General features: G+C 42.3%; 1 protein-coding gene across 8 annotated transcripts in view; it reads left to right on the top strand.

Annotated features, from left to right (window-relative positions):
- Positions 1-25,156, top strand: part of ATE1 (arginyltransferase 1) — a 157,582-nt gene that overhangs the window by 75,733 nt on the left and 56,693 nt on the right. For all 8 annotated transcript variants that reach the window (XR_002082696.2, XM_019459643.2, XM_019459644.2 and 5 more), the window contains one exon: positions 563-662. Coding sequence is in view for 7 of the 8 variants with exons in the window: in XM_019459643.2 (XP_019315188.1) it covers positions 563-662 (100 nt within the window). In the remaining variant the exon portion in view is untranslated. The remainder of the gene's footprint in view (positions 1-562; positions 663-25,156) is intronic.

The raw sequence follows: 25,156 nt of genomic DNA, 5'->3' as shown, positions 1-25,156 counted from the left end.
CTATGCCCAACAAACAGGAAAAGTGGTGAGATAGCATAGTTTTTTTCCACTGTTTAGTTTTAGGGAAAATAAATATTAGAGTAGCGTCTCGATGTAGGAGAGAGTCCTACAGCAGACACACTTGCAAGGATGTGCGTGTAAATGGTCATAATCAGAGTCATTTTTCCTGAAATGTGTTGGCTTTTGAGTTTTGTAAAATTTGTTGCACTGTTTTTAACTTGATAAACCTAATCTTTTGAGAACTCCAGGGGATAATGAGTAATGTACTAAATAGATCTCTTTTTATGCTCTTTGAATTTTTGATCAACTAATTAGCTCTATAAAGTGTAAAGCATGAACTTAGATGCATTTGCTCAAACTAATGTAGTGTTGTTATATCTTTCTTTAGTAAAAGTTATCTTACAGTACTTTGGAAATTGTTTTTCTTTCAACACTTGGAGTTTCTTAATAGCCTAATGTCACAATTTCAGATGTCATCAGATATTTGACATCAGATTACATAGTACTTTGAATATTGGAGCTAGATTTAACTGTGCCTTCATCTTTATTCTTCTTTTGGCAGAGAAATTGCTTTCACGAGGCAACTTCATCAGAAAACATCTCAACTCAGCTATTATTATATGGGTTTCTACATTCATTCATGTCCCAAGATGAAATACAAGGTAAAGCTGATTTTCACGTGTCTGCTTGTACATACATTTCATGAAAATTAGTGCTTTTCTGGTTTCTCATCATTTGAGGTTAACTTGGTTGCGTATTTCGAATGTATGTCATGAGTTATTCCATGAACTTTGCATGAAATCTGGCTTGTTCATGGCTTAGAACACTGCTGGACACATAGGTGCTTAATATTTGCTTAATACAGGTTAATTTGTAGAAATTAACCAAATATTTAAAAATCCCAGGTATTCTGGAACATTCAGCAGGGCCCTGCTTACTTGGGGTATACCCAACTAGTAGGAATCTACCATTTCCGGGTGGATCCTGACCCTTCCCCCCACCGCCCCATTTATTTTGTCCCTCCCTTCTGTTTTAGCTTTGTTTCCTTTGGACCCAGTCACAGTCCAGAAAAATTGGAGCTCAATGTAAGCAGTGAGGTATTTTCAATAATAAAAATAATAATAGTAATGCAAATGTTCATAAGGTTTTCATTATAGAAAGATGAATCTTTAATTTTTGTTTCAGGGCACAGGATTTGGGTTTTGAACATGGGTTAATTAAGGATAACGCTTTGCTGCCTCAGAAATTAAGCTTTCTGTAGTGAGAACCACGGCATTTACCGCTCTGACTTTGTAATTCATCGTACTATTGTGAGATTTAACTGTATTTCAGAATTTCCCTTTTAAAACAGTTTTGCCTTTTATATTCTCTTTAATGAAACTCTTTGATGTTTCCTAAGGATTAGTGGCCTACTGTGTGTAAAAACTCTGGGAGGTACAGAGAAGTGTGAAGGAGCAGACTCCCTATATCCTGCCCACCTGAAAAGCAGTAACCGAACACCTTCGCTCTACTTAGAACACTGCTTTAAGCTCTGAAGAGGCAAAAAGATGTAAACATGAATCTTCCTCTGAAAACTTGTAATCTAGGTGAAGATGGGAAGCATTTTACATGAAAACAGGTCAGGCCAGTGGTTTGGTAAGTGGCCTGATGTAGAGTAGGGCTGATGGGGAAGCACATAGCAAAGAGAAGGAGCAGAGAAGTAAGGATTTGCCCAGGGCCTAGTCCTATAAAAAAATGGGTAAACAGAGGACTCTGAATGACTTGAAAGCTTCTCTGAGGTATTTAGGCAGCTGGGAACCCTTTTCCCAGCCAAGTGCATCGCATTTACACATCAAAAAACATATCCGAATATATAAGTTATGACTTTTTTAAGGTAGGGAAATTTTTAAAACATAAACCAAATTGAAAAGTGTACTTGAACCCCGTGTACCTATTATCCAGCTTTAGCCCATCAGTGCCTCTTGTTTCATCTGTTCTTTCTTCCCCATTCCCTCCTCCATCATCTTTTGAATTATTTTGGAACAAATCCAGAATATCATTTCATCTGTTCATGGTGTGTATTTCTAAAAGACAAGAGCATTTTGAAAATACACGCAGTCTTATCATCACACCTCAAAAGTATTAATGGTATTTCTAAGTACCTTTCTGTATCTAGTCAGTGTCCGTTTGTTTTGCAGTTTGACTTTGAACCCAGACGAGGCCTGTACAGTTTGGTTGATAGATCTCTTAAATCTTGTTAACCGGTAAATTCCACCCCCCCCCCCCCCCCCCCCGTACAAAGGAATACTCCGTAAAACTTGGTGATTAACTATATATGGGAACGAACAAAAGTGGTTCCAGAGTGTTGATGTTAAGTACGGCAAGTATGGGGAAGGGATGTTTCCATTGTTAGAAGCTGTGGATCTAACAGAACTGGCTTTGAAAGAAGGGTGATACACATTACCTTGCTGGTTTTATGCTGACAGCCCAGGTAGTCTGGTCAAGGCACTCTGCTGGCATTTCATCTCATATTTAAGTGTATATCGTAGGTAACTTGTGAATTTAATATTCGAATATTTCCTTTATGTCTGCATTATTAATTTAGTTGATAGGTCCAAACATATGTTCTTTTTAAAAAATTTTTAAATGTTTATTTATTTTTTGAGAGACAGAGCACAAGCAGGGGAGGGGCAGAAAGAGAGGGAGACATAGAATGTGAGGCAGGCTCCAAGCCTCAGGCTCCGAGCCATCAGCACAGAGCTCGACGTGGGGCTCAAACCCACTAACTGCGAGATCATGACCTGAGCTGAAGTCGGATGCTTAACTGACCGAGCCACCCAGATGCCCCTAAACATATATTCTATGAAGAAGGAAAAGCATGGACATATTTCTGCTTTCCAAAAATACTTACTCGGTACTGTTCTTACTAGTATTTTTTCCTTCTAGCTCATTTTTGTGATACCAGATCTAAAGAAGCTCAGGTAGGAAACTCAGGTACTATAGATGTTGTAGGACAATAATAACAATCAGAAGAAAATTCTAGCCATCTTGGATATTCATCTTCCTCTGTGTACTTGTGCGCGACCCTTCTAAATGGAAGCATTTTTATGCCAGTCTTAGGGACCCGCAGAAATTTCACTTTTACTTCTCATCTGTAATGGCTGCTGTAGTGTCACAGGATTTCCCTCAGCGAGTTTTTCCTCATGCCTAAAGTCAAATCTTGATTGCTCCATATTTTGACCTATTTCTTCTTTTTTTGCTATTCATGGAAATGGTGACCATATTTTCATCCCCCCTTCCCTCTGCATGAAGACTTTTAATCCCACCTTTGTTGACTCCAGTCCAGAGTAAATACTGTGTGTTCTTCAGTCTCCTTCTTAGGTAGAGCTCTGCTTGGAAATAGACATCTGGCTTGTCTAGTTTTTAGTTAAGAATTAAAAAATGTTCTCCGTGCCGTTCGGTCAGTCTGGCTTAATCATACGCAACCGAAATTTCTCAGAATTATAGCTTCAGGATATTATTTTTTAAATTCCATTTCCATGAGAGATACCCCCATGCCTAACTGTCCTCTGGCTTACTTCATTCGTTCATTCATAAAGTACTTCCTGACCTCCTACTGGAAATGCAGCAAGATCCCTAGTCTCAAGGAACTTCCATTCTGTTGGAACACCTACAACAAGGTAATAAGACAGACGTCAGGAATAAGCACTGTGTTATGTGGCACATACTAGGTGTGGCTCCTTTAGAGTCGGGGTCAGGGCGGGCCTCTCTGAGGAGTCATGTTGAGGCTGAGATTTGATTGACAGGAAGTCAGCCCATGGGAAGGTGAGGGGTCATTTCAGGACCAGACCAAGGCTCAGTGCTGCTTTGCTTTTGAGTTGTTGCTGTCATCCATTTGGCTATCCTTTAGAGTGACCTGTGGAACTTTTTTTTTTTTTTTTTTTTTTTTTTTTGAGAGAGCGTGTGCACACATTCCAGTGGGGGAGAGGGGCAGAGAGAGAGAGAGAGAGAGAGAGAGAAGAGAGAATCTCAAGCAGGCTCCACACTTAGCACAAATCCTGATGCGGGGCTCGATCACATGACCCTGGGATCATAAGTTGAACCAAAATCAAGAGTCGGACACTCAACCAGCTGAGCCACTCAGGTGCCCCATAGGATGACCTGGGGAACTTTACAAAGATACTGATAATTGGGCCCTATCTTCTAAGATTTGGAGCTCAACCAAGGGCATCAATTGTTTTTTTAATGCTCGGAGGATTCTAATGTGAAGGCAAGGTTGAGAACCACCACACCAGATTAATTTTTCACATCTCAGAGCCTAATAATGAACCGGAAAAATGATTACTTCTCATTTTAAAGTTGGCTCTTTTCTGTTTATTAAAGTGAGAATCACTCATATTGAAGAAGTTCGTATCTACGCTTTGTTATCTGGGTCCTGGAACGTCTAAGGCTGAGTGACTGGAGTCTTCCAGCTGGGTGTTCCCTTTACCCTTACTGATCTCTTGTTTCTCTCTCTCTCTCTATACATCCTCCATGCTTGCAAACTCCTCATTCATCGTTCCGCAGCCTAGCGGTCACTTGCTCCAATAACCTGTACGGGACACTAAGGCTAGACTTGACCACCCACCCACCCACCCCACCCCCTCCTCCCTTAGCAGTCTACAGTTCTTTCCAAAATCCAAGTCTGTCTCCTGTGCATATGCTCGTGAGACCCTCGTGATGTTTATCTTCATCACGTATGCAAGTACCTAACAGTGTGCCTGCCACACAGGAGATGTTTAACTTTCAGTGGACATTTATTGACTTAATGAGAAGCAATACTAGCACTGAGGGTTGAGAAGCATGTGGAATAGTGAGAAACTCCCTCATTTGTTTCGCAAGTGTTTACTGAGTGTGAATAGGATAGCTTCTGCTTTGCAAATAGGTTAGAACTTTGTTAAGACACGCAGGCAGTTCTAACGGACTATGACTGGATATCATGGAATACCGCTAAGTACTCTGGCATCGAAGGGAGGTGGCGGTACAGGAGTGTGCAACACTTTGGAGAAGTTGCTTAACTATAGCTGGTCTCGGTTTTTGCAACTGTAAAATGGGAACGATGTAGAAATGAGATATATCATTGTTGTTGTTTTTAAGTAAGCTCTACACCCAGTGTGGGGCTTGAACTCACAACCCTGAGGTCAGGAGTTGTATGTTCTACCAACAACGAGCCAGGCACCCCAGGATATATTGTGTTTTTATCTCAACTTGAGTATAGAATCTTCCTGCACTGATAGGATAGCACCTTCCCAGTTGGGTAGCATGCACAGAATCGTTACCTGTGCTTTCGTTGAGACCTGTCAAGGTTCTGTGTTTATATGCTGATAAATGGCACCCAAATTTCCAAGTGGCCTGCTTGTGCTATTAACCAGACTTCTTACTTTAGTTCAGATGCTGGGGAGAAGCAGAGGCTTATGCTAGTTCATACCAGTTCTGCCTCCCTTTATGGAAATTTGTAGAATTGTGGACACTTGCCTTTTGTTTGGAGGAAAGTGGCACTGAACTCTTTGGGGTTGCTGCTAAGAGTGGTGAACCTCTCAGGAATCAGTCCCGTGTTGTGCCACAGGGTGTCTCTTCATTTTGGCCTTGTCCATTGAGGGCCGAAAAAGTCTGAGCTCAGATGTTTGTGGGTAGAATAAAATGGCTGTTCTGTTCCACTTATAGATATTTTCATTTCACCAGAGGATATTTTATTATATTTTCAGCAAATGAGAACTCTCAGTTATGAAGGACTAGCACAACTGCTTATAAAAGTGGGAATTCTCAATTAGAAATGTGCTGTTCAGAATCGCAAGGTAGATGCTGGTTCCGGCATGAATAGTTCACGTTGCAATTTGAGGGCCCAGAACTAGACACCAGCAAAAGATAACTCACAGAAAATGAATGGCACACTATTATAAAATCTCTCGTTTTCAAGGTTTAGTGAGGGTAAATTTAGCATGTAACTACAATGGTAGTTAAAAGTATATCTTCTTCCTTGGAGCATAGCTAAGTGTTTAAAGCATCAGTAACGGCGTGTTTTTGCCACACGTAGAAAAATCTACAGAAGTGTTTTCTATTGGGTATTAAAGAAAGAAGGAGTAGATCTTCAAATAGGCATATTTTCGGTCACCGAGAAGGAGCAGTGTCGTAGATCCTGCAGACACTGGGAATACAGCTGTAAACGGTGCGGATGCCCTGCCCCGATGGAGGTTACAGCCGAGGGGGCGCGTAGATCGCACAGTGCGCGAAGTGGCGCCCAGGGGTACCGAACTGGACCCGAGACCAGAGTGATGTTTCATTTGGATTTTTCTCGCGTAGATTTGGGCCTGTTCAGTTACAGCCTTTACCGCCTAGTACACCGATTATATGAAGCAGAGCAAGTGAAAGCATGTAACGGCAGGTCCAGGGTACGCAGAAGAGCGGGTTTTACCTGCTCTCTTTTTATTGAGTAATGGGCTTTCACGAAGGCATGCTGAAGTGACGAGTTTCTCGTTATGTGTAGGGAGGACGTGGCTCGGTAGCTGGTTTCCAAGGGTGTCGTCATCAGTTCCTCTCACCTGGTGTGTGCGTGCCGTTCCGTCCATCAGAAGTAGATTCTGTTTCCCTCAATTGGACTGGCCTTGTGACTCGCACAAACAGGATACCACGGAACGAACTCTCGGGGGGCTTGAGGCCCACACCTTAAGAGGGCTGGCAGCTTTCCCTTCCTCTGCCGGGGGAGCCAGCCGTCATCATGTAAAAGGGCCGCCTGCTGCTGGACAGAGATGGCAGCAGCATCCTGGGGGTTTCGGCCCCCGCCGAGCTTCTGGCTGAATGCCGCTACCTTGACTGAGCCTAAGAGATACCGACGCGAGAACCCCCTGACTGAGCTGTAGCCAGCTCACAGAATCACGAGGAATAATAAATTAGTGCGGTTTTCAGCCACTGAGATTTGGAGTGGTTTAGTACTCGGTAGCAGATGACTGAAACACATGTTGTAGGATGGAGATGTCCATGTAGATAGAAATCATTCTGTGTTGAGCTGTGCAGGCTCAGAATTGACCCTGAATTGAGCCGAACTGATCTGAGAAGTTTGTGATGGCTCAGTGTGAGAGAGTTTCGGCGAAGTCACTTCATTTCCATATGCGGTCATACCTAGAGATGTGCCGAGTTGGCTTAGGTGAATTCATCTTTGTAAGGCATTTCGTTTAATACCCTGACTCGAGCCTACAACGCATTTCTTGACATGATGATGTGTTTTGATTTTGCTTGTCTTGCTAGTGATGAACACTGCAAGATGAAAATCATCATGTGGCCGTCTTCATAGTTACGTAAGTGGAGCACGTTGCTGTAAATTCTCCTCTCGGAGTGTGCGTGGTTGGCTAGCTTATAGCACTATTCTTTTTGTGCATCACATTCTCTGACATGCATATTTAATGAATTCTTATGATTTTCCGTGTGTGTGTATGTGTGTGTAAAAGATTGATTTACAAAAACATTGCATGGTAAGATAATGTTTTTAAAATTTTTTTTTTTTACTGTTTCTTTGTTTTTGAGAGAGATAGAGTGTGAGCAGGGGAGGGGCAGAGAGAGAGGGAGACACAGAGTCCGAAGCAGGCTCCAGGCTCCAAGCCGTCAGCACAGAGCCTGACACAAGGCTCAAACTCGCGAACTTCGAGATCATGACCTGAGCTAAAGTCAGACACTCAATGGACTGAGCCACCTAGGCACCCCAGAGTAAGATGTGTTTTGTCTGGGCCTATAGTCTTAGAAGTAAGGCATAGGATAGTCACAGATGAATTGAATGAGAGCTGAAAATAGTCATTAATGAAAGGAAATTTCTTGATATGTTATTAGTGTTCACATTAACTGTTGTAATAATCATGGCCATGTTCATGGGGTTCGGTATAGTTGTAGCATAAATCAGTGCCAGTTTGGGGGCTCAGGAGCTGGCTGACATGAACAGAAATTGTGTTTTCAACCTAGAAGAGTCTCTCCCTGGAGGAGTCCTCCTGCCACAGTAGGCGGGGAGGGTGCAGCTTTCTGGCCACCGAGCCCGGTGACGCCCGTCTTCCAGGTCTGCTTCTCTCGTGGTGCCCAGAAGGACATTTGGGCTGCCCATTTGGGCATCACAAGCCATTAGTAGTGGCTAGAATCAGAAAAGAGCTATGTCTTCTCCTGTGCCTCTCATTTTCTTAACAAATATTTTTAATTGTGGTCAAATATATGTAACAAAATTGGCCATCTTAACCATTCTGAAGTATACGGTTTTAGAGGTTACGTCCTAGAGGTTCTTCTAGAGGTTACGTTCGTGTGGCTGTGCAGCCACCACCACCATCCATCTCCAGGACTCTTCTCAGCTTGCAAAACTGACACTCTGTATCTGTGAGACAGTAGCTCCCCGCTCCCTCCCCGACAGCCCCTGGTGCCCACATTCTACTTTCGTCTCTGAATTTGACTGTGCTAGGTGCCTCCGGTGACTGGAGTCCTGCACTATCTGTCGTTTCGTGACTGGCTTATTTAACTTAGCATGATGTCCTCACGGTTCTTCCATGTTGTAGCAAGTGTAAGAATTTCCCTCCTTTTTAAGGCAAATAACACCCCGTTGTACCCAGATGCCACGTTATGTTTATGCGTTCACCGGCTGACGGACGCTCAGGGTGTTCCCACCTTTTGGCGATTGTGAGTAATGCTGCTACAAACACGGGTGTGCAGATACCTGTTCGGGTTTCTGCTTTCAGTTCCTTTGTGTATCTTCCCAGAAGTGGAATTGCTGGATGATATGGCAGTTTTATGTTTAACTTTTTGAAGACTCACCGCGCTGTTTTCCGAGGCGGCTGTGCACACAGGTTCTGACTTCCCCACATTCTCACCCACGCTTGTGAGTTTCTGGTTTTCTTTGACAGCAGTGCTCCCAGCGTGTGTGCGGTTGTCTGTATCTCTCACCAAGAAGCCTCCTGGCCCACTTCGCTCATTTTACCTCTCGGAGTTGCGCCTCTTGTCTGTTCCTGAGCCTGCCGCTGGTGAGGGGCAGGGAACTGACTGAGCACAGCTCTGCTTGGTGATGGGAGGAGTCACTTTCTGGAGCACAGGAAATCTGAGGGTGAGCACCTGAGCAGGTTTTCTCTTCACTCTGCCTAACCACCAGGAACGCGGCTGCTGCTTTGTGCTTGTTTATTTTATAGATGCATTATGCAGCTTCTGTAGATATGTTATATAGTTTATATACATATATAGCCATACATTATTATTTTATATGCTCTTAAAAATCGAGCTGTTGGTTTAAATCTGTCTGGTTTGTTTTCTAAACAGTTTTTAAATGAGTTTTCCCGTGCTTCCAAACTGTTTAATGTTTACCTGTAAAGCTTACTTTATACTCTTCCAGTGTGGCCCCTTCCCGTACGTTTTAAAACTGTTCGATTTCCTTAAAAGTAAAAATTGGAGTAAATGGAAATGATGGTAGGTGTAATGTTTCAAACTCCTTCGTGTTGTCTCTCGGAGTTCTGCCGTAAGGCCATTCTGTGATGTGAAAGAGGTGTTTTGACTAAATTCCTATCCAGACTTGTATGTGGGCCAAAGTAAACAGTGACTTCAGGCAGTCTGCTTTGGTAGCATGACATGGCCAGACATCAGATAGTTGAAACATCAGAAAGGGTTCGGAAATGTCAGAAAAGAAACAAAAAGCGAATTCATCTGTGATTAATCATTCTTCAGCTCGGTGCCTCAGCACGATCGTGGTCAGACAGCACCCCTGGAATTCTGCAGGGGCTTGCCTGAAAGGAGGTAGCTGGCATTACTGTTACAAAAGCAGCTACGGGGAAAAACTTGGGGTTTACAAAGCTGCATCTGCAGAATCACGGGCTGTTGAAATCCCCAGGCTCCCACAAGCTCCCACGCGTTTCAGTTTCCTGACCAGACAAATTAGCATGTGTTATTTTACTACAGTATTGCAGCCCGGGGTGATGCATTTGGGTACACGTGGTAGTGACTTTGCTACTGTTGGTCTGAAAGAAATACAAATGATCTCATCAGCTACCCACAGCACAGAACAAAACTCTGGGGTTTTTGACTCAGCATCTCTTTTTCTGGATGTTAAATGTCCAGTGAGTTAGACATAGTCAGGAGAAAAAATGACCACCGAATAATTTTAGTAAGGGATTTTTGATGCCTCCTGCAGGCCGTGGGAGGTAAAAGAATTCACATGCTCATCACAAATTCTTGCTTCTAAAATTGTCACAGGTGGAAATTTGCCACATCAGAGTCAAAAAGCAGTTCCTTATGGGTCATGTGTTTTTAAGTTTCTCATTACAAATGAGAAAATTGAAGTTCAATATGCTTAGCTTGCCCAGAGTTTGAATTAACTCATATTTTTTCAAAAAAGACTTTATCTTGTAAAGTAGGTTCTACACCCAACATGGGGCTTCAACTTACAACCCCGAGACCGAGAGTCACATGCTTTACTGACTGAGCCCGCCAGGCTCTCCTCACATTTTAATTTTAGTAAAATAAGGGGGAGTTTGAATTGAAGTTCGTATAAATGGCTTTGTTTATCAGAGTTATGAGTTACAACTTGTAATTTTGAAGTATCCTAAAATGCTTGCATATTAACTAAAAGTAAATGTTAACTGGGGAATAGAAGTGTATTTGATCGTGTGTCTTTTCCCATCCCTTTCCCATCTGTCCACAGTGAAATAATAAGCTTGGTGCAGTGCATGATTTCTAATCCTTGAAAAACAGCCATGGTCTTTGGAGCTTTTGGAAAATACTACCACCGAGCTCTGCCCTGACCTCCTGAAAAAGAAAGTTTGCTTTTCTCCTGCCCGCAACCCCTTTCCCCAGCTGTCAGGCACGACTTTACATGCTCTGGAGCCTCCCTTCCGTCAGGCGTTGTGCTGCCTCTTGCCTCCTGTTCCTATCCCGCCGTGTTCTTGTCCCCAGCTGGGAGCGTCCTTTCCAGACCACAGTCCTGTGCCACTTCTTCAGGGAAGCCAGTCTCTGTATCTCCTCCCGGCTGCCCCCACCAGCTCTCCTCCCTGGGCACTGAGCGAAGCCGGGGGCAGCCTTTCGGATCCTGTGAACTCTTGGCATTTCCGAGTGTGTTACCTGTAGCTCTCCTTGCGGTCCAGTTGTTTGTAGGTGTACGTGATCAGTCAGTGTTTGTGGAGGGCCTGCTCTGTAGAAGACATCGTGCTAGATGCCAAGGCAAGAGGAATGTGATCAGACATGGTTCCTGCTTGTCAGGTCCTCCAGCAAACCAGGGCTGATCTGTCGCTGTCCTCAGTGCCCAGCACATTAACTGGCACATACAAGGTGCTCAGTGACTTTACTGACGTGCATTGCATGTGGAAGGCAGGCATCTGTCTGAAGGAATAAAACTGGGAAGTGAAGGAAAAGCGGTATATAGAAGTGTGTAGGGAGCTGGCTTCTTCATGGGTCCTCTAGTTGGAGCACTGAGCTTAGGAAAAATGTGAAGTCCTCTCTCAGTGGTCCGGTTTAGATTTTCCAAGAATTCTTTCTGCTGCCTCTCTCTGGGTTTTTTTTTTCTTTAAACTGGTTATTGAAATGTGATGTGTCTACAGAAATGTGCACTGTTCTTAATTGCACAGCTTGATAAATTTTCAGTCTCCAACTGTGCGACCAACACCAAGATCAAGAAGCAGAATATGCCAGCCCCCCACAAGCCTGTTTCATGCCCCCACTAATTATTATCCCACCTCAAAGATGACTACAGTAGATTCATCTTGCCTGTTTTTATATTTTACGTGGAATCACTCATTGTATTTTATTTTGTGACTGACTTGTTCCACTCAGCAGTATATTTGTGAGGTTTATTGATGTGGTTGTGTGTAACAGTAGGTGGTTTATTCTTATTGCCTGTACGCCCATTCTCCTAGGGATGGACTGTTTCTGGGTTTGGCTAACGGAAGCGCAATGTGAAGACCTGTCTTTGGTTGGACATATGTAGGTATTTTTGATGGGCTTAGACCTAGGTACGGACTTGCTAGATCATGGGTTTAGCTCCTACTGCCCGTCGTTTAAGTGACTGTATTAATTTACACTTTTACTCACAGCAGAGGAAAGGTCCAGGTGCTTCCCATCCTGATAGTGGAATGTGGGGGGTGCACCGTGGTGTTGATTTGCATTTTGACATTGACTGACAAAGTTGAAGGCCTTATCATGTGTCTCCTGGCCGTTTGGGAGTTGTCTCTTCGAGTCTTTGGCCCGTTTATCTGTTGTCGGTCTCTTATTTGTAGAAGTCCTTCTGGCATTCTGGATGAGAATCCTTTGTTGCATACGTGTTTTACAGATACTTTCTTCCACTCACTCCTTGCCTTTTTTTTTTTCTCCTCTTAATGGTGTCTTTTGATGAGCATAAATTCCTAATTTTAATGTAGTCCAATTTATCTTTAGGGCTTTTGTGTCGGGTTCAAGAAAATTTCGCCTTTTCTGTGGCCATGGAAATGTTTTCTTTCCTTCTAAGAGTTTCAGTTTTACCTTTCACTCTTCAGTAATCTGCAGTTTTTTGTGTATGGTTGTGCTAAATGCCAAGACTGAATTATTTTCTCCCAGATGAGTAATTACTCTTAGTTTCTTAAGGGCACTGCCCTAAACATAACCAGTTTAATAAAGAATTCAATTAAATAACTTCTGTGTCATTATATTTGTATCGTGATAAAACGTCTCGGCTTCCCCTTTTTGAGACTTCTTCTTGATTCTGTTAAATGAGCAAATACCTCATTTAACTTTAGGTTTCTCCCTATAGAGTGACACTGGCCAGCCTATTCTACAGGGAATGTTTGATTTCAGTACCAAGGGCTGTGCAAGTAAGTCATTTGCTCTTGTACATTTCTTCCAAATAACTTAAAAAATAAAAGGTCGTGGAGATGCAGAGAACCTCTTTCATTGAAACAGGATGATAGGTTATGTGAAAATTCAGTTACAAGAATGATTCAAACCACAATGAAAAGTTCTTTGTGTATTCGCAGTTGTCATCTCAAACATTTCTCATTTGCCAGTCACATCCCATTTTGTCATTTGCTTTATATCATTGTTTATGCCATATAACTTATTATACGGAAGTTAATATTTTTTATGTCACCCAGTTTATTAATCCTTTTCCTCTATGACTTCTGGTTTCTGTGTCATGCTTTTAAAATACCTTCTCTGTGCCAGCATATTAACACAGTGATGCTCTGCTTTGCTCCTTTCCCTTTACAAGATTCATCTCCGGTTTGCTCCCGCTCTGAAACCTTGCCGGACTGTATTGTATTATAAATCCCTGTGTTCCCATCTGTCTGTTTCTTTAGCCTCTACACGTCTCAGGAGGTGGAGTTTGAGCTCGTGTATTATTCAATTTTAGCAGCAATCCCTGATTTATAGTAAATGTTCAGTAAATCTTTGGACAAATGGACGGATGGCCATGTGAGAACGATGACTTAATTGGATGATTGGTTAGAGGGAAAGTACGTATCTAGGCCAAATAAAGTGGTATCCTTTGGCATTTCTACAGGATAGATCTCTTTATGATTTCAGCAATGTTCATTAAAGGTAAGTTCATTAAAAGATGGTTTTCTTTTAAGGTAATGAGAAAGTTGTGTTTGAACTGTCAGGTGAGCAGTGAAGATACTCTTGCGTTGGTTATTCAGACTGGAAAAGCATTGCAAATGCTTTGGAATTCTGAAGTGGCAGTCCTGTATTATATTATATATGGGTTATATTTGAATTAAAAGGTTTATGTACTAATTTTTTTATTTTTATTTTTTTTAATGTTTTATTTATTTTTGAGACAGAGAGGGACAGAGCACGAACAGGGGAGGGCCGAGAGAGAGGGAGACACAGAATCCGAGGCAGGCTCCAGGCTCTGAGCTGTCAGCACAGAGCCTGACACGGGGCTCGAACTCACAAGCCGTGAGATGATGGCCTGAGCCAAAGTCAGATGCTCAACCGACTGAGCCACCCAGGCGCCCCAAAAAGTTTATTTTTAAACAGGTTGGTTTAGAAATGTATCTAATTGAAAAAAGTTCATTGTGTGTAAAGCCCTTGAGATAACAATACGGTATAGTCTTTCCTAGTCTTGATAATTGTGTTATGTAAATTTAATAGTCTAAACGCTATTTTTAACTCACATTAACTCATTTCATGATCGAACATACGTATTAGCTAGAGTGGGGCAGTGAGAGGCTTCCCACCCAGAGTTCCAGTTGCTGCTTGCCCTTAAACAGTGGTTCTCCGTTGAGCAGTTTTGCACCCAGCCCTGCCCCATATCTAGAGACCCTTTTAATTAGGACAGCGGGGGAGGGGTCCGTGTGCTACTGGCATCTAGTGAGTAGAGGCCCAGGGTGCTGCGACACATTCTGCTGTACACATGACAGCCTCTGGCCCAAAGAATTCTCCGTCCTACCAAGGTTTGGAATCCCCGTTTAAAGGTCACCCACTTGCCATTAAAGTCTGTAGCGCTTGTTGCTGAATTACCACGGGTAATTTGACTGTTGCTGTCAGAAAGGAGCTGTCAGAAGGATTAATTTGGGGTTCACCATAATGGTCTTGAAACAAACCATCCTGTATGACCCACCAAAGAGAAGTTTCTTGTCTCTAATTCCTAACCCTGTGGAGCCATATACTCACTGATGGCTCCAGGACTGTCTTAAATTTTCTCTAGGGGGTTTATGGGTGGCCTTCATGTCAACTTAAAAGTAATTTAATGTTTCTGTACTATGAGATATAGCTGGCAAATCTTGAGGTCTCTCAGAAGGAACAGCAACAACAACGAATAAGGTCAAAGATTCCAAAATGTGATGCTTTCTTTTCCTAGTTCTTATATGCATGGTAGGGTCTGTCTTTAGTATTTATAAGTCATTCTGTTTTCCTTGCTTTGTAGGAAACAAAAAACAACTTGACAGCCTAATAGCCACGTGAACTTATCCTAGCAGCTATATTCAGTTCATCTTTTTTAGTGCGGAAGCACAGTGTTGCCATCGACGTAGTCAGAGAGGAGGTTATGCTCGTTTTCAGCTTTACTGGGATTGAGATTTGGCACATTCTGTGTTGATGTGCTTCAGCCTAGCGTGTTTGGAACTAAGGTGTCTTAGAGAAGCACATATGTTTTACGTGTTCAACTACTGTTTATCTTGCTGGGTATTCTACCTCAGTGTTGATGCTAGAATGAAACCAGTTCCCACCCCTCCAGGACTTTACATCACGGCACAGATCTTCTTTCCTTCTTGTACCTACAGATGTTCTCTTGGTTCTTAGGTCTTCATATGCAAAAATAAGGCAGTGATAAGATTCTCGTATGTGACACTTCAAAAGCCTTGCAGTCTGAGTTTGTGTATTAGCCAAAGGGAAGCAATCTTGAGTAGCATAATTATCTTGGATATAGAGCAGTGCATTGAAAATGACCATGCTGAGGGACACCTGGGTGACTCAGTCAGTTAAGCATCCAACTTCGGCTCGGGTCATGATCTCACAGTTTGTGAGTTTGAGCCCCGCGTCGGGCTCTGTGCTGACAGCTCGGAGCCTAGAGCCTGTTTTGGATTCTGTGTCTCCCTCGCTCTCTGCCCCTCCCCCACTTGGGTTCTGTCTGTATCTCTCTCAAAAGTAAATAAACATTTAAAAAAATTAAAAAGGGGCACCTGGGTGGTTCAGTCGGTTAAGCGTCCGACTTCAGCTCAGGTCATGATCTCGCGGTTTGTGAGTTCAAGCCCCGCGTTGGGCTCTGTGCTGACAGCTCAGAGCCTGGAACCTCCTTTGGATTCTGTGTCTCCTCCTTTCTCTGCCCCTTCCCTGCTCATGCTCTTGTCTCTCAATAATAAAATAAATGTCAAAAAAAATTTTTTTTAATTAAAAAAAAAAAAGAAAATGACCACACTGAGAAGCAGAGGAAGCTCCGTGACCACTGCTGGGGGACTGCTCCCCACCTTCCATCCTGTGCCAGTGTCACCCCAGAGCCGTTTAAGGATGATTTATACTATGCACGAGTCCATGTTGCTAGAAAATCTGTGGTGTCGCACACAGTTCTCTTACATCTAGATTCTTCTGCTTGGTCTTCAGGGGTTCCCCTTTGCTTCCTGATTCCTCACCATTGGCCTTTAGACACACCTTTGTCCACCGGGGTGTGCTTCTTTCATTCTTTCTTCAAGTTCATTTCTTTCTTGTAAAAAAGAATATAAATGTAAAAGTCCAATGGTCTGCCTTATCCCACCTTAACCATTCTTTATTGGCATCCCTTCAACCGTTAGTCATATATATGTGTGTGGGTATATATGTACATATATATGTGCCTGTAATTTTTATGATTTAATCTGGGACCCATGTGGTGGTTTGCACTTAATATCCTCCATTTTTTTTTCTATTATGTTTGGTCTGCATGGAGAAGTCCATTGCGCTCAGATGTCCGCCATGCCCATACCCCTTTTCTGAGGGAACTTGCTATTCCTATAGACTCTGTCAAAAGAAATGCAGCCTTTGCGTTTAGACCACCATGCCTGGTGACTGTCAAACACTGCCATCTTAATCACTGTCGGACTGGGCATGAGTGCCTGACGCAAAGGTGGTCAGTCTAGGGTGGATTAGTGTCACGTAGGACTTGGCAGTAAAGCTTTGCCCACTGAGTAGTGGGGGACCAAATCAGTGAGATCCTCTCTTAGAAGGAAGTTTCGGTTGAGGTTATAGGGAGGATCAGTACTCAGTAGGGATAGTCCCACACAGTGCCACCTAGAGAAACCGTGGCAAAAGCTCAGAGTGAGTTTAAGGCTTCATAAGCACAGGTCCATAACGTTTGGATTGTGGGCAAACTTTTGTCTACGTGCACATTTATGTTGAGGATAGAGTCCTGAGATTTCTTTCATCTGGTTTTCAAAGGGATCTGTGAATCAACAGATACCAAGATGAGAGGGCGGCGAGATTAGGGGGAGGAGAAGCAGAGTCGGCAAATAGCAGATGAAAATACAGATTGGGGCCTCCTGCTGCTGAGGGGACATAGATAACCTCTTTTTGGACCTGCTTGCCAGTTCTTGAATTATGATGTTACCCATGAGGCCTTCATCTGGCCTGGATTTCCTCTTCTTCCTGGATAGCCTGGAATCGTCTGGAGCCTGACCCTACATGGGTAAGATTTCTGCCCTCATTTTCCTATGTGCCTCCCTGAAATGTTGTGTTCCCCTCCACCATCAGTACCAGATACTTACTGGATCACCTGAGCGAATTTCTTTGTTTCTTCAAGGCCAGGTGCCAAACTAAGAAACTTGTCTCCCAGCAGCCTGGATGCTTTAGAGAGGCCAACGGCTGTGCTGTTTCCTTGGGCGCTCCGTGTTGTGGTCAGTACCTGATAGGTGTGTCCACATAAACCATGTGCCCAGCCAAGTTTGAGATGGAGAATAAGACAGGAAAGAGCTGGTAAATTATTCTGTATGAACAGGACCAGATAAATAGTCTTTAATCTTTCCGGTCAGAGAAACATTTTATCCTCTGTTTCTGAGATGTCGTCGGTAAGATTGTGATGGGGAGTTCAAACGAGTAGTTATTTAACCATGTTTGTGCCTGGGCTTGGTGTAGTATTTAGTGAGATAAATTCTACAGAAGAAAGAGAGAAAGAAAGAAAGAAAAAGAAAGAAAGAAAGAAAGAGAGAAAGAGAGAAAGAAAGAGAGAAAGAAAGAAAAGAGAAAGAAAGAAAGAGAGAGAGAAAGAAAGAAAGAGAGAAAGAAAGAAAGAGAGAAAGAAAGAGAAAGAAAGAAAGAGAAAGAGAGAAAGAAAGAGAAAGAAAGAAAGAGAAAGACTGACTTAAAAACGAGTGTGAGCGGATGGTAGAGAACGTTACATTATCTGAAGTTTTAAAATACTGGAACAGATTGCTAAGGTTGAGATTTTGTTTTCCCTGAGAATTTTGAAAAACAAAATGATGACAAAACAGATCTTTGTTGTCCCAGAAGATAAAGGACCTTTATCCCTCAGAGACAGAGGGCCGTCTCAACTCTCCTGGCCTAGCTCTATGAGCACTGAGACCGAGGTGGTGCTAATGAGTTTATAGTTTTTCCTGGGTGATGTAACAGTCACTTTTAGAACCTGGAACTACCAAGTTTAACTTAGTTTGAATAACTTAGTTTTTCCAGGGCTTGTTGCCGCTGACCACATGTGCGGCTAAGCCAGGCAAAATTTTCAACTTGGTTTTCAAACCAAATTAGGGTGAAGGATTGAAGCGAGGGAGAGGGCATTGGTGTAGAAAAAAATCAAACAGTAGAGAATGTGTATTTTCTTTTTTCACTAATTCCCCAGTGAAGCTTTTCACTAATATTCTTAGGGAACAAAATAAGAAGTTGAAATAATGAAAATTAGAAACGTGTAATTCACTGAAACTCACCGGCTGCATTTCTTTGAATTGGAGGTGGAAAAAGTTTTAAAGGGCCTCATGACCACCGTGGTGAGCCAAGTAATGAGAAGTATTAGGAGACTCTGCAAAATAATGCATCCCTTTTCCCCTTTTTTCTTACCGTTTATTTTCTCTTATCTTTTAATTTATTTCCCATGACTTTTGGGTGAACTGAGGAAAACTTCCAAAGGACGTCCTGGGGGTGCTTGTAATGCCTCTGGTATTAGTATGGAATCACATAGATCGTAGCCACATATTTTAGTTAAGAATTTGGAATTAGGCCCAGAGAAGGGACATTTCTGCCTTCTCTGTATTCAGGGTTCTGCATCCTAGTTCAGCACCTTGTAGTTGCACTGCTCTTGGCTCACAAGGGAGAAAAAACAGCATAAGCATGATCAATTTTTTTTCATATTGATTCCTAGAAAGAAGGATCTAGAGAGATTCTAAGTATTTTTATTACTTTACTTTTAAATGTTTATTGTTGAGAGAGAATGTAAGTGAGGGAGGGGCAGAGACGGAGGGACAGAGGATCCAAAGCAGGCTCTGTGGTGATAGCAGCGAGCCCAGTGTGGGGCTCGAACTCACCAACCGCGAGATCATGACCTGAGCCGAGGTCGGACACTCAACCGACTGAGCCACCCAGGCGCCCCTTTTTATTGCTTTCATTCAGCTGAAGTCTGATAAACTCATTCCAAAAGCTTCGTTCAGTCCTTTGTTGAGGTCCGAGTAGTAGAGTTGGCGAGCCTTAGATGAGACTCAGGCAGTTTTACCGGTTTTGGGAGCATTAATCCACTTCCGCTTTGGACACCTTGCCACTTGCAGATGTGGCCCCAGGCCCTCACGTAGTATTCTCGGTGAGGTAGGAAGACCAGAGGGCCCACTGCCTTATTGTTACAATTAACAGTCGAATGGTAGACCTTGTTTTTATTTCATTATTTGGAAATACTTTCTAACTTCGAGAAAAGGTGCAAGAATAAAAGTGATAAAAGGATATCCTCATACCCTTCTCTCAGATTCACTTATTGGTAACATTTTACTCCATCTGCTATCCTGTTGTTCTCCCCGCCCCCCGACCATGTACACACAGATACCTGAATGTGTGTGGTTATATAATTTACACGTACATAACATAATACATATTATTTTTTTAATTTTTGTTTTTTTACTTGAAAGTAAGTTGATTATATTATATGATTTTTTTTCATGTTTAAAGAATTTTAAGTTTCTTTATTTTGGGGGGGGAGGGGCAGAGAGAGAGGGGGACAGAGGATCTGAAGTGGGCTCCGTACTGACAGCCGAGAGCCTGATAATGGGGCTCAAACCCGCGAACTGTGAGATCATGACCTGAGCCGGTCGGATGCTCAACTGACTGAGCCACCCGGGCGCCCCCTATATACATAAGTGTTGTGTAGTTACTCACACAGTTGATTCCTAGACACGCTCCTAGACACAGGCGTTTGCATTGTCACCGTCTCATAGATGAGCAGCCCGGGACACAGATGGCCGGTGGGCGGACAGCTAGTTAGTGCCGGAGAACTCGCCCGCGGGCACATGTAGGCCAGAGCCGCGGCCTGCTGTCCTCTGCGACTGCCCTCGCGGCGCATTTCCAATGTGAAGGCTTCTGCGTGGGTTTTGAAAGCGCTCTGAGTGGCCACGGGTCCTCTGAGTCCGTATCTCAACCCTCCCAAGACCTGCATTTTTCTCCCCCTCGTTTTTAAAGTCCTGGGTGTGTGTCTTACGGTGGATGGTGACGTAGTTGTCATCTCAGACCCGTGTGTGCGGACTTAGTGGTTATTTTTGGTGGTGTGCTTGGCCAGTTGAAGCCCCTGGACGCTGTATCAGTGGCGGCCACCGGGCTGTGTGTGCGCGTGGGCGTCTTCGGCTTCCCACTTGACAGGGAAAATGATGTTGTGGGTTACCAGCTCCAAGAGGTGGAGGGGCTCCTGCATTTTATTGAATATTGTGGACTTGCTTGAAGTCCAGACCTGCTTTCCCAGGTAAAATATGTAAATGTTTCTGAGAAGACCTCTCAGCTCTCCTTAACTGCTGGCGTTTGTTCTCACTTCTGGGGCCGCGAGGATTATAAAGGAGACTGAGTGGAGTGGCTTGTGCAGTTCCAGAACCCCCTTCCTTGAAATGATTATTTCCTGCTTTCTTCTATGTGCTCTTCCCCTTTCCATTCTCATTCTTTCTTTTCTTTTTTTAATTTTAAAAGTAATTCCTCTTGTGGAAAAGGGAATAAAGGGAGTATTAAAAATAAAAGTTGCTTGCGCTTCTCTCACCCAGAGCTAATCGCTGGTGACGTTTTGCTGTGTGTCCTTAGGCTTTGGTAAATACGCAGACTGTCTTTCTCCCGCATGGTTATTAGGTGATACACGCAATCTTCTTTTCCACCTTTTTCTCACTGGTTTCACGAGCGTTGTCCCATTCTCCTTAAACCTTTTTTGTATACCCCCGATTTTAGGTGACTGCAAGTGTCATAATAATGTGCCGTAATTTACTGAGCATACATTTAAGTTCATTCCACTTGTTTTGTTACAAATAAGGCATGGCAGACATCTTTTTGCGTGTTTCCTTTTGAGACATTATCGCAGAATTAGTTCTTGTGCACATTCAGTAAGGAATCCATCCGCAGTGTGTCTCTTCCTTGGGGAAATGTTCTCCCGTGGGGAGTAGAAGAAGGCCATCTACCGGAAGCTGCTTAAAATTAGATTTGTAAACATACGCTGGCATATAACGAAGGATACTTCTGTTTCAGGAGACATAAACCAGTGATTTTCTATTTTAATTTTCCTGTTCCTCTTAAGTTTTTACGTTAAAATTTGATTTGATTGCCATTAGTTCATTTTGTGAATTGATAAAATGTAAGTCAGTCTCCCCATTCCCACCGTTCTCTGGATCTGTGTAGGCACTGGTACATTTTGTGCTACCTTTTAGGAGTCAGTAGTGCTGATCTCTTGAGGCTATTTTAATTTCAAGTTAAAGCGCTACAGGTGGCTTTTGTTCCTTCAGTACTTCCAGCCTGAGTTTGCAAGTTCTCAAGAGGATTGTAAGGAAAATGGAATAGCTCAGTGATGTCAGCCCTCTTTGTAATAAGGCAAATAAAAGTTCTCTTTTAAAATTTATTTCTCTTAAGAGGACATTCTGACAGGAAAATGAGGAACACATCAAACAATATGAAAGTAGGTAATTGTCTTTTGCCATTTTTGTTCCTTTTTTTTTTCCTTCTTTAGCTGTATTTCCTCTCAGGCCATCGACAGTGAAGCATGGCTCTGTCCCGACTTTGTTCCGCTTTTTCCTTTCCACCCCTGAGAAGGGTCACCGAATCTTCCTGCAGATGCACCTTTTCAGCTGTTTGCCTCTGCCCACGGAACCTAAGAACTCTGTCGCTGTGTGTCTAGGGCAGTGTTGTTCCCTGCTTTAATAGCCCCGGCTCTGGCTTGCTTCTCCCTGCCCAGTGCCTTGAATCTGTGATTTATGTGTTCATTTTATCTGTTGATGCCTTCCATTCCCTCCATAAAACTTACCCAACGAAGCCCCTGGCGGTCTAATGCTGATGGCTGGCACGCTACGCTTCGGTACACGTGCATGTCCGTTTTCGTCAGTTTTTTAATGCCAATTTTACTTGTTATTGTAATGATATAACTCAATTGGAAATTAAACCATTGAACGCTGTTTTAAAAAGTAGTTATTTGCATTAAACTTAATTTGAGCACTTTAGATAGATTCAAAGATGAATCATAAAAAAAAAAATACTGCCAAATTAGTTGCGGATAAGATAACTAAAAGTGTTTCCAGTAAAAAAAAAAAAAAAAAAAAAAAAAATCCATAAAAATCTGGAAAGATTCTCACTTCCTAACCTGTAAGTTCTCACTGTATTTTAAAGAACCAGTGACTGAAAGTCACAGGGATGCCTCCCCGAAGAAAGGGCGTGGTCCTAAATCAAAGAATGGCTGATGTATGCAGTCAAGTGTTGAAGGTATGCGTGTTTATGTGCATTTTCCTCCATACACACTGTAAGGGCATTTTCAGTTAACCTGCCACTACTCCTGCTCACTTGGGGTGTGGTGGCGTTTACTGTAAATTATTCGGTACTATTTATAATTGAAGATACTCAAGCAAATTGTGATTAAGTAGGTCTAACCAGTGGGTATTGCCATAGAGTTCACAAGCCTTCAATCTTGGCGAATGAGTAAGATTAGAGAGTAGTTGGATATGGCTTTGGGCTTGTGCACTTTCATAGTGGCCGTTTAAGTGTTAAAACCGTATTCATTCTCCTCACTCTTCTAGTCCTGCTGGGTCCTAGAGTCTTACTGTTAAACCCCAACCTATGTCCGTGTGTCTGCTCCTTGAGTTGGGTCCTGCTGTTACTGCCTCCTTGCCTAGGTTGCTTTTAGTTTCTGGAACTGTCTTTAAATGACTTGTTCAGGTTGATCTCTGTAGTTTCCATATCTGCCCATCCATAGTCTGGAGGTCAAACCTTGGTTCTGACAGCACCTTTAGAAAGTCACTGTCTTATATGTTTAATTTTGGAAACATGGGAATGTTATCTCTTTCATACACCCTTAAATTCACTATAATAGGATTTTTTTAAGAAGCCTTTTTATTGAGGCATACGACACATACAGAAAAGCACACAAAAGCATAGCACTCCATGAATATCACAGGATAAACATACCCATGGGTCCTCGATGTCTACTGGATATTGAAATTTCTGTCTCTGGCATTTATTCTATAAAGGGCCAGATAGTAAATATTCTAGGTTTACAGGCCATATGGTCTGCCTTTGTAGCAAAAGCAGCCATAAAAAATACATAAACAAATGGGCATGGCTGTGCTCTAGTAAAACTTAATTTATGGACATTGAAAGTCGGATGTCATATAATTTTCATCTGTCATAAAGTAGTATTTTTCTTTTGATTTATTTTCAACCATTAAAAATGTAAGAACCATTCTTAGGTTGTGGGCCATATGTAAATGAACAGCAGGCCAGTTTGGGCCCATGGCCATGATTTGCTGACCCCTACTTTACAGTATGCCACTGCCCTGCTTTTATTTTATGGCCCTGATGATCCAGCCTGTACACATTGAAGTGAACATCATGGTCATCCTCATCATCTAGCACCTGATAGCTGTTCTCCTGTCATCACAAAACCCACTTGTCAGGACAGTTTGCTATGTGAAGTTCAATGGTAAATTTACCCTGGTGCCTCTAGAACACATATTCCCAACTTGGGATACAAATTTTAAAATAGCTACATAATTTACCTATATAATTTTAAAAGTACACTATATGACATAATAACCATGAGTTATTCCAGAGTGGTTTACAGACTAAACAGTGGTGATTGTTTGATCACCTCTGTGTACTTTTTTTTAATTTAACTTTTCAGCTATTTAATAGTTTTCAAACGATTCTAAGTTTAGGGATTATATAGTATAGTTTATCAGTCATGAAATACTTCTGTTGTGAGTCCTTTTTAATACTGTAAAAAACTATTTATCATCACCCATATGGTAATATCTCAGAAGAAACAAGTGTTTAATTCAGCCCACGTTTACTAGACCTGCTTTGAATGAGGCACTTTGAAGATCTTCAGTGAGTAAGTCACTCCGCTGGTCCTGATGAGGTAGATCTAGGCCCTGTCTGCACATAGCTTTTTGACAGAGTAAACACTTGCAAACGATCCTGCGAGATCAAATGTGGTTGGTTCTACAAGAAAGGGACAGAATGCCGTGGAGTGTGCACAGATGCATGGTAGAGAAAAGTATGTATTTATCGAATCTGATTTTCCCTCCAAATTTTGAAAACTTCACACCTGCAGAAAAGTTGAAAGAACAGTACGGTAAACACCTGGACACCTTCACCTAGAGCCACCAGTGATCAGCATCTTACCACTTCATCTCTTTGTATACATCTATAATTTTCCATGTGTATGTATTTTTCTGCTAAGCTATGTTAAAGTTAGTTTCAGAGATCATGACAGTCATCCTAAGTGTTTCAGCACGGGTTTCCTAAGGACAAGGATACTCTTGTACTAAACCATGTACCGTGATCATGCTCAAGAAATTTAATATTCTTGAAACAATACAATCAAATGTGAAATTAATATTCACATTTCCCGGTTGTCCCAATAATACTCTTTCTTTCTCTCAATCAGGGATCTTATTAAAGACTATAGATTTCATTCCGTTTTATGGGTTTTTTTTTTAAAGTTTATTTTGAGAGAGAGAGAGAGAGCACGTGAGTGAACAGGGGAGGGGCGGAGAGAGAGGGAGAAAATTAAAAGCCACAGAGCCCGATGCCTGGCTTGAACTCCCAAACCATGAGATCATGACCTGAGCCAAAACCAAGAGTCAGATGCTAACTGACTGAGCCACCCAGGCGTCCCTGTTTTTTTTTTTTTTTTTTTTTTTTTTTAAGTATCATTTACTCTAGAACTGTAACTTTGCTTTTTTGTTGTTGTTGCTTTTACAACATTGACATTTTTGAATAGTTCAGTGTCTCGTAAATGTCTCATAATTTGGATTTGTCATTATTTCTTCACAATTTTATTCAGGTAAAACTTTTTAGTGCAAATACTACTGAGGTGATGCTGTGTCAGTCTCAGGATATCACAAGTCCATCTGTCTGTAGAGCTGCTTTTTCCCCTTTGCAGTTCGTGAGTAATCTGTGGGGTCATAGAGACTATGGATATCCTGTTCCCCCAACCTTTTACCCAGGGGTAGAATCTTTTTCACAATTTCTTATGATCAGTAGGATTTAGTTTAGTTTTTTTTTTAATTTTTTTAATGTTTACTTATTTTTGAGA

The sequence above is a fragment of the Panthera pardus genome, unplaced genomic scaffold (genome assembly GCF_024362965.1).
Source record: "Panthera pardus isolate Hobbes unplaced genomic scaffold, ASM2436296v1 HiC_scaffold_22, whole genome shotgun sequence".
In the NCBI taxonomy this organism is placed as follows: domain Eukaryota; kingdom Metazoa; phylum Chordata; class Mammalia; order Carnivora; family Felidae; genus Panthera; species Panthera pardus.
The sequence above is the reverse complement of the archived record's forward strand: the minus strand, read 5'-3'. Positions and strand labels throughout refer to the sequence as shown.